The following is a 9020-nucleotide window of genomic DNA, read 5'->3' as shown; positions in this document are numbered from 1 at the left end:
AAAAAAAAAAAAAAGTATAGCACATATACTCATGAGACCGTACGTGCATTTAGCTTTTTTTTTTTTGAGACAGTCTTACTTTGTCATCCTCAGTAGAGTGCCATGGTGCCTTAGTTCACAGCAACCTCAAACTCCTGGGGTCAAGAGATTCTCTTACCTCAGCTTCCCAAGTAACTGGGATTACAGGTGCCTGCCATAACACCAGCTATTTTTAGAGATGGAGTCTTGCTCTGGCTCAGTCTGGTCTTAAACCTGTGAGCTCAATCTACCCGCCCCGGCCTCCCAGAGTGTTGGTATTACAGGCATGAGCCACCAGGTGGCCCGACCTTGCATATAGCTTTTTTAAATGCCAGTCTTTCTCCCTCATACAGGGTGAGAACTCTGTCTCGGTCGATGGGAAGTGCACTGATGCAACACTGCTGAACAACCTCCTGGAAGAGATGAAGACTACACTGGCCACGTGCTGAGCTCACTTGGGAGCCCCACCTAAGCGCCTGTTGTGTAGCAGGCGCCAGTGGACCTGGAGATCTGGTGCGTCTTGCCACTCCTCTGTTGTGTGTACAGTACCCAAGCCTGAGCATTAATTTAACTCCATCATCATCTGCTGTTTAGATATCGAGGTTGTGTGTCACGTTGATTTATTTGGCCATCCTTTTCATTTTGACTCTTCCTACTCTTTAGCAAGAAGCTCCATTTCAGTCCCCTGACCAACAGGGGGCTCCCCACCTGCTCCCTGCCTGAGCCCACACTGGGGGCTGGGTCCTTGAATGTGGTCAAAGGGACAGCCTGTGGAGCAAGTGCACCCATCATCTGGGCTAGGGGTCTAGTGGGCATCAGGATGAGGTGTGCATAGTAGACAAGACTGATGCAGCCCCATTTCCTCTCCTCCCTTGCCTCTTCCCTGTGGCGGCTTCTGTCCCTCGACATCCTGACCAGTGGTGTCTACATAGAGGTGAAGGACAGGCCAACTGCCGTGGGAGGCCCTTCTCCCCAGAACCCATGGTGGAGGCATGGTCTGCAAGACTCAGGCCACTGGCCATGCTGTGTGCAAAGAATGGCCATGGGTGCCAAGGAGGGGCTGTAGTCAGCATCATGAGTTGACTGGGCTGGACCTTTCCATTTCCTTTTTTTCCTGGTTGACAGATTTATGTCTCTCTGGGCTTGGGTTCGGCTGAGTGGTTGCATTGTCCAATCTCACATGCCCACCCTCTGTTCCCTGCCATGCACAAAAGGCTCCTCCCTGTGTCATCCCATAGCTGCTGGGAGGGCCCAGGTTGAACATTAGGGGACATACATGGGATGGGGACTGACCTCCAGATAGGTCCCAGGAATGTTGTCCTTGGGCAGAGTAGACTCAGCAGTAAACCCCACCTGCCCATTCCCCAGGTGACTGCTGGGGCTAAGACTAAATGTTCCTTCTTCAGAGATAATGGTCCTCCAAGACATTTTAACTTTTCCTTTTGATGAAAACTGTCACTTTAGCATGTAGCATAATCTATTACAGAATCCCATGCATTGATTCTAGAATTTTGAAATTGTATGATGTGTTACACAAGAATTTATTTGCTATTGACATTCCCATATGGAGAGAGACATATCACGCTGCTGTAATGATTTTGTGTCAAGATGATCCAATAAAGCTGCAAAATAGACATTTCCACGTGGGGTCTCCTGCCCTTGCTGAGGTCTTAGCCATTGTAGAGACTGAGCCTCTGCCTTGACTCACATCCCTGGAGGCTACCTCGGCCCCCAGCATACTTCAGGCTCTTGGACCATGAGTACTGCAGGGCCACTACCAGGCATTGCTTAGGTACTGTGGAGACAGAGCCAGGGTCAGAGGCAGGAAAGCGACTGGCCCTGCCTGTGTCACTTTGCCTTGGTTCTCCACTACACCATGTAGATGGGGGACATTCAGCTTAGAAGTAAACTCCTAAGTGGGAAGGTGAGGTGTGCTGACCCAAACAAGGCCCTGTACCCAGCCCTGGCTCAGGGCCCACCCCTGCATCCTTTCCACAGCATCCTGCCCTAGAAACAGCCATGAGCCTCTTCTCACGGAGCCTCTTCCCATGTCCTCAGCTGCTGACATCCTTCAGAGGACCCAAAAGGAAGTGCTTGGTATCGGTAATAGGGTATGGTTGGCTCTGAGGATCTGCAGTCTATAAGGGTGTCCTGGAGCCCCCCCAATTCCATTCCTGACCTACACATGGGCATTCCCATGCACACAGTGGCCACAGGACAGTTGTTGGGGGACAGGACCAGGTCCTGAGCCGCCTCTTGTGCCAGGCATAGGGAAGGTGGAAGAATCCTGAAGCAGTAAGGAAACCACTCAGGCTAAGGTCACAAGTGAAAATGGGACAAGCAAGGGTGCTCAAGGGGCGTTCAGAATCACCTCTCTGCACAATTTCCCAAGGCTCCGCTCAAGTCAGTGATTGCTCAGCCGGGAGGGCCAGCCACAGTCCCCACCACAGAGAATGGAGGAAGCAGAGCCCACAGGTCCTGTGTCCCTTTGCCTTGGGTGCAGCTGGCTCTGGTTGCCACCAAACTACAGCCTCAGCTTTCATAAAGGGATCCCTTTGTACACTTCTGCAAGCCCCCCAGCTATGCTCAAGTGAGTCATAGTAAAACATCTCGGTCCAGGACTCTGAAGCCCTAGATGTCTCTGCCCCAGCCAGCCTATCTGGCTCATTTGCAGACCTTCAGGCCTTCCCTAAAGAGTACATTGCCAGCTCCTTCAGCTCCCCAAGTGCTTCCTCCCACCCCAAGTAAGAACTGTGCTTCCATAGGAAATGTCCGGGTACTTTAATCCTCCCATCAAATAGCTCTGTGGTCCTGCCAGGTACCGGTGCTATGTACAAACCTATCCCTTCCCTTCCTCCCTGCCCAGGCCAGCTTGGGCTCTATCGGGGGTCAGAGGGGGATCAGAGGCAGCAGCCAGCCTGCTCCAGAAGGACCGGGACAGTCCAGGGGAATCCCCCATCGTGCTGGGGGCAGGCCTTGTAGCTGTCAGTGTTGGGTCAGACACTCAGAGGCGATCTCCAAAGTCAGGTTGGCCAGATGTTGGGGCTCCAGACATGTGAAGCTCGGCGATACCAAGCTATTGGAGTGATAGGGTGTCTCAGCTCTTCCTGGTGCCTCTCTGCCTCATTCCTGGTGGGTTTGCCTGGGAAGCCCTGGACCTCTCCTCCCAGACAGGACATGGGTGGTCCTGTGCATGGCCAAGGGCCCTGTCCTCACCCCAAGATTACTAGGGTGGGTCACCCGGGTGACTGGGACTGTGAAAGGGAATTGGGGGGGGGGGGTCAATGGCACATTGGCAGGTGGAGTTTGATCTCTGGCTGTAGGTATACCCTGACCCTGGAGGCCTCCCTTCCCTGGGTCACTCACAAGGCTGGGGTGGTTCTGTGTGTCCCAGGCCCAGAGGAGGAGCAGCAGTGGTTTGTTCATGAAATGACCACATAGGCATGGTTGCAGAGGTGACATTGGCATGTCCCAGGCACAGAGAGAGCCATGCCCACAGTGCCCGCTGAACTGGAGGACACATGGCACCTCTCCACTCACTCCCTCTGCCCTTCCCTCCCCTCTGGAAGGCCAGACTGGGGTGGCCTTACCTCATGCTCTTGTCCTGTCTGAAAGACAAGATGGGGCCCAGTTAGGCTCTTCAGGGGCACCTGCATCCATGTGCTGTGGGGAGCCCTCCTGGGCTCTGGCCACAGCTCTGCCACAGAAGTGGGGCAAGCTGGAACTGGACTCTACAGGGATCCTTTAGCCAGGATGATACCCCCACCCCCTTCCTCTAGCTGAGTTCAGAGACTCTTGGGATCCAGGACCTGCCTCCTTGTGGTCCCCCTAGGACGTGGGAGCCTCGGGAGCCAGCTTCCTGCACATACTCACCAGCTAGATGCTCACATGTGCACACTGCCTCAGGTAAGGCATGTTGGGTTTGAGGAGGGGACTTACTTGTGCCAGTCACTTCTACAATGACAGTGGGTTTGGAGTCAGGGGTGCCCTGTGTTGGTGTCCCTTCCCCAAGCCTACGTGATGAGTTTGCTGCTGCCCAGAGATCCCCCCCTCCAACTCACATGTAATTGAGAAGGCCCTGCACAGCTGCCTCCCACTGCACCGAGGACCTGTTGGGACACAGGCATGGAGGTGGCATGTCCTCAGGCCCAGACCTCACCCTCCCTTAGGAGAGCCAGGGACAGCAGGGCCCTTGGTACAGGCAGGCTGATGCTTAAGCCCTACTCGCAGTTGTAGCCAAAACAGACGACATGGGAGTCTGTGCAGTTGTTGCAGGAGATGGTCTCATACTGGAAGATGCCTGCAACACACGAGAGGTCACCCCAGCCTCCCCTCAGTTTCCAGGGCCCTGAGCTGCTACCGCCATTGTACCCCTTGGCCTTGAATGGAGGCTCACTCACCACAGTGACGCTGACAGTCGATGCGGCCTATGGAAGGGGAGAACTTTGCTGTCTTACCCTGCAGCCCCCAAGTCTGCCAAAGGCTCAGGGCCCATTCACTAGCCACCCAGTTTCATGTATGTGTGTCCATGACCTAGAGGGATGGGATCCCAAAGAAGGTGCCTAGCATGGAGTGGTGCAAACCTCAGCAGGATGGTAGCAACACTCTTGAAGCCTCCAGGGAAGTCTGGGGGGGGGGGTGCCAGGAAAGTGGTGGCATTTATTCTTTGGGCTGTGCTGGTGACTATGGGATGACAGAGGTGCCCCACCTGGGGGTTGCCCCTCCAGCCCCCTTTTGTCCTGATTTGGCTGCCTTGTCACTCCAGCCCCAGTCAAGCCCTGCTCCACTGGCCGGACCCAGCTTCGAAGGAGCACAAGCTCTGTGAAGACCTGAAACGTAGTTCCCCCCAGGCCCTGAGCAGCAGTTCCTTCACCCCCATTTGCTCACTTTCGATGATGGCGTTCTGGATGAGACGCACCTGCTCCCGGAAGATGGTCCGCAGCTCATTGGGAAAGTACCCTGATAGGCGCAAGCAAGAGAGGGAGGTCAGGCGCCAGAGGCGGGCGAAGGTGTGGGTGTCCTGAGGCGTTGCGAGCCCTGCCTCAGTTTCCCGCCTCTCACCCGGGAAATACATCTTTCCCTGGTACAATTGGTCCATCCTCCGGTACACAAGTGTCGCCACTTGGTCCAGCTTTTCCCGGGCTGCGGGCAGAGACGGAATTAGTGAGCGGCCAGTCCGAGAGTCTTGCTGGGTGATCGGGGTCGGGCACTCACTGATCTCCGCTGGGATGGCCAGGTGCAGTTCCTTCATCGTGTCCTGGCTCCAGTCGGTGAGCAGCGCCCCCGACACGGGGATGTCGCCCACCCACCAGGACTTGAGGTTCACGTGGTGGCGGTAGAAGGAGAATTTCTCAGAGAAGTTGCCGTGGCAGTGCAGGCAGCCGCGGGCCAGCGCCGCGGTCATGCCCAGGCAGAGCAGCAGGGCCATGGCCCGCCCCCGCCCTCCGCCGACCAACCAACGGCGCCCCCGCGCCACGCCCATCGGCCACGCACCAACCAACGGCGCTCCCGTGCCACGCCCCTCGGCCGCGCACCAACTGACAGCGCCCGCTGGGGCCCTTAGCCGCGTCTCTGTCCTCCGGGATCTCATAACCCGGTTCCGCCCACCCGTCCCCAACGGATAACTGACCGCGCCGGATCCACCTCTAGACCCCGCCCACGAACTGCCACTCAGAGGACTCTGCTTCCGAATTGGTCCCTCGCCCATGCATCTCCAACGCAGGAGCCAGCTCCTCCTCCGGCCTGCTCCCCCTGAGACCCCGCCCTGCGCTGGTGCAATACAAGATGTGCCCACAGACTGCGAGCCACAGTTCCGCTAATGGCGTCAGAGGCAGGCCCTGGTTGCTAAGCAACGGAGAGCGTGTCCAACGCCCCAACCCCCACCAGGACGTCCCACCTCCAGGGCAGTCTCCTGGGATTCTGCTCACCTTCCCGCGCCCAGAGCCCACTGGACCCGCCTGGAGAATCTTGCGCGCCGCTTCCTATGGAGGCCTCTGTCCCTTTAAGAAAAGTAGGTCCGGTTTTCCGCGGGTGCGGTCAGACACAGCTTATGTTAACCGTGTCCGTCCGCCTCACGTCCCTCCGCGGCCCTGTGAGGCGGGTGGTCCGAGCGCAGAGGCGGGGTGGGGCAGACCGGGTTGTAGCCGGCCGGCGGGCTAGAGGAGGTCAGGTGAGTCCTCAGACAACGTGAACGCGGGCGGCGGGGAGGCAGGATCCTCAGAAGGGCCAGACGGGGCGCTGGGTCGAATTGTGGATACAAATGCTAGTTTGGGGCCAACTCTCGTCCGCTCCCCTTGCGCAGGACTCCGGGTTTGGGTTAAAATTCCTCTGAGGCCCCCCGAAACCATGCGGAGTCGGGCCCCTCAAAGCAACCCTTCTTCCTGCGATTCCCAAAGCCTCCCTGAGCACGTGGCAGGTCCGGGGAAAGGGAGCGGCTGAGGGGACGCCGCTCAGCTCCCTGGCTCTAAAAGCCCCTCTTTCTCCTGTGATAAGGCTTGAAATTGTGATAAACGACTATGTATTTCGTAAAAGAGTTCCTACGAAGGGAGGCGAGATTGGAAAAATGCAGTCACATAACAGGACATAGATCAGAGAGAACAACTGATTATTCTGGGGAAGATTCTCGTCTTTGTACGCATCACTATTCCCTCCTTCCTTCTTACCCTTTTTTTCTTTTCTTCTTTCTTTTAACAGGTTTGAATTTGATCTAGGTTTTTGCTGTTTGTGCGTTTGTTTTTGAAATAGGGGCTCTCTCTTGCCCAGTCTGGAGTACAGTGGCATCATCACGCTTCACTGTTGTTTTGAACTCCTGGGCTCAAGAGATCCTCCTGCCTCAGTCTCCAAAAGTGGTGGGACTATACACCACACACCACCATGTCCAGCTAAGTTTCAGTTTTCAACCAACCAGTTAAAGATTTGAAATGTGACACACATGCACTTTTTGCATATCTCTCAAGCCAGAAACCTGTACTCTTTGGTTTGGCACCTCATTCATAGGTGGAAGGGGCAGGACCCACCCTCACCCCCGAATTGGCAACTGCTTCCATCTTCCTTTCTGCACATCTTAAGGTTGCAAGTGCTCTGGGGAGCCCCATTTCGTTGTATTTTATTTTTTAGAGACAGGGTCTCACTCTGTCCACCAGACCGGGGCGCAGTGGTGTGATCATAGCTCACTATAGCCTCAGACTTCTGGACTCTGTCAGTCCTCCTGCCTCAGCCTCCCGAATAGCTGAAACTACAACCCATTGTGCCTAGCTAAATTTTTTTTTTTCTGAAACAGAGTCTCACGATGTCACAGCTCACAGCAACCTCCAACTCTAGGGCTTAAGCGATTCTCTTGCCTCAGCTTCCCAAGTAACTGGGACTATAGGCACCCGCCACAGTGCCCTGCCATTTTTTTGTTGTTGTAGTTAGTCATTGTTGTTTGGCAGCCCAGGGTTGGGTTCAAACCCACCAGCCCCAGTGCATGTGGCCAAGGCCCCAGTTGCTGAGCTACCTATGCTGAGCCAGTGTTTAGATATTTCTTTTCTTTCTTTCTTCTTTTTTTTTTTTTAAAGAGACAGAGTCTCACTTTGTTGCCCTTGGTAGAGTGTTGTGGCATTACAGCTCACAGCAACCTCCAGCTGTGGGCCTAGGCAATTCTCTAGCCTCAGCCTCCCAAGTAGCTGGGACTACAGGCTCCCACCACATCGCCCAGCAATAGATATTTCTTTTCTTTTCTTTTCTTTTCTTTTTTTTTTTTGGAGACAGAGCCTCAGGCTGTCCCCCTGGGTAGAGTGCTGTGGCATCACAGCTCACAGCAACCTCCAACTCCTGGGCTCAAGCGATTCTCCTGCCTCTACCTCCCAAGTAGCTGGGACCACAGGCACCTGCCACAACGCCTGGATATTTTTTTTGGTTGCAGCCGTCATTGTTGTTTGGTGGGCCCAAGCTGGATTCAAACCTGCCACCTTAGGTATATGTGGCTGGCACCTTAGCCACTTGAGCCACAGGTGCCTTAGCCACTTGAGCCAGGGATGAATTAGTCAAAGGACTTAGCCAAATACTTGGTGTTTAGTGATTGATGAATTAGTGTCAACTACAATTTTTTAATATACTATTTTTTATTTTTTTTAATTTTTTTTAAAATTTTTTTTGAGACGGAGCCTCAAGTTATCCCCCGGGTAGAGTGCCATGGCATCACAGCTCACAGCAACCTCCAACTCCTGGGCTCAAGCGAGTCTCCTGCCTCCGCCTCCCAAATAGCTGGGATTACAGGTGCCTACCACAACGCCCGGCCATTTTTTGGTTGCAGCCATCATTGTTGTTTGGCGGGCCGGGCTGGGGATTTGAACCCTCCACCCTAGGTGTATGTGGCTGGCGCCTTAGCTACTTGAGCCACAGGAGCTGAGCCAATAGACTATTTTTTAGAGGGGTTTTAGATTAATAGGAAATTTGAGCAGAAGGTACAGAAAGTTCCCATGTTCCCTGCCTCCCCCACACACAGCCTCCCATACTCTCAGCACTTCTACAAGGTGGGACCCCCATGGACACATAAGCATCACCCAGAATCCATGGCTCACATTAGAGTTCACTCATGGTGATATTCATCCATGGATTTGGATCAATGTATAGTAACATGTGTCCCCCATTATAGCATCCCACAGAGTGGTTCCACTGCCCCCAAACTTCTCTGTGCTCTACCTGGTCATCCTGTTCTCCCCCAACCCCTGATAAACACTGATCTTTTAATGTCTCTATAGTTTTGCCTTTTCCAAAATGTCTTGTAGTTGGAATACTACAGCATGCAGCCTTTTCAGACTGGCTTCTTTCCCTTAGTCATACGCATTAAGCTTCCTACGTGTCTTTTGGTGGCTTGTATACTTTTCTTTCTTTTTTTTTTGAGACAGTCTTACTATGTCGCCCTTGGTAAAGTGCCATGGTGTCACAGCTCACAACAACTCCAACTCTTGGGCTTAAGCGATTCTCTTGCCTCAGCCTCCCAAGTAGCTGGGACTACAGGC

At 54.2% G+C, this 9020-nt stretch overlaps 3 protein-coding genes across 8 annotated transcripts in view; 2 read left to right on the top strand and 1 right to left on the bottom strand.

Moving 5' to 3' along the window:
• Nucleotides 1-1652, top strand: part of AP3D1 (adaptor related protein complex 3 delta 1 subunit) — an 81450-nt gene extending 79798 nt beyond the window's left edge. Inside the window, exon 32 of the mRNA XM_003788857.3 lies at nucleotides 372-1652. Coding sequence (XP_003788905.1) covers nucleotides 372-467 — 96 coding nt within the window. The 3' untranslated portion in view covers nucleotides 468-1652. The remainder of the gene's footprint in view (nucleotides 1-371) is intronic.
• Nucleotides 1653-2778: 1126 nt separating this feature from the next.
• On the bottom strand, nucleotides 2779-5995 carry IZUMO4 (IZUMO family member 4). Of its 5 annotated transcripts, XM_023512512.1 has the most exons (11): nucleotides 5946-5995; nucleotides 5233-5787; nucleotides 5080-5160; nucleotides 4906-4977; nucleotides 4419-4445; nucleotides 4243-4318; nucleotides 4080-4127; nucleotides 3958-3972; nucleotides 3609-3626; nucleotides 3385-3399; nucleotides 2779-3094 (listed from the first exon to the last, which is right to left on the bottom strand). In XM_023512512.1, exons 2-11 carry the CDS (start codon nucleotides 5723-5725, stop codon nucleotides 3004-3006), a joined length of 936 nt encoding a protein of 311 aa, XP_023368280.1. In that variant the 5' UTR covers nucleotides 5726-5787; nucleotides 5946-5995; the 3' UTR covers nucleotides 2779-3003. The 5 variants fall into 5 exon arrangements, 3 of the variants coding, with proteins under 3 accessions (XP_023368280.1, XP_023368281.1, XP_023368283.1); XM_023512515.1 differs by lacking the exon at nucleotides 5946-5995 and having other exon boundaries at nucleotides 3050-3094; nucleotides 4937-4977; nucleotides 5233-5784; XM_023512513.1 differs by lacking the exons at nucleotides 3385-3399; nucleotides 5946-5995 and having other exon boundaries at nucleotides 5233-5784.
• The window catches only part of MOB3A (MOB kinase activator 3A), a 28162-nt gene continuing 25028 nt past the window's right edge, over nucleotides 5887-9020 (top strand). The window contains exon 1 of one of the 2 annotated variants that reach the window (XM_023512517.1): nucleotides 5887-6028. The gene's annotated coding sequence lies outside the window, so the exon portion shown is untranslated. Of the gene's footprint in view, nucleotides 6029-6055; nucleotides 6188-9020 lie in introns of those variants that run through there. The other variant, XM_023512516.1, reaches the window with a different exon arrangement.

Source organism: Otolemur garnettii, unplaced genomic scaffold (assembly GCF_000181295.1).
Source record: "Otolemur garnettii isolate 467f Iridium unplaced genomic scaffold, OtoGar3 scaffold00029, whole genome shotgun sequence".
Lineage (NCBI taxonomy): Eukaryota > Metazoa > Chordata > Mammalia > Primates > Galagidae > Otolemur > Otolemur garnettii.
This window is presented reverse-complemented; position numbering and strand designations above follow the sequence as displayed.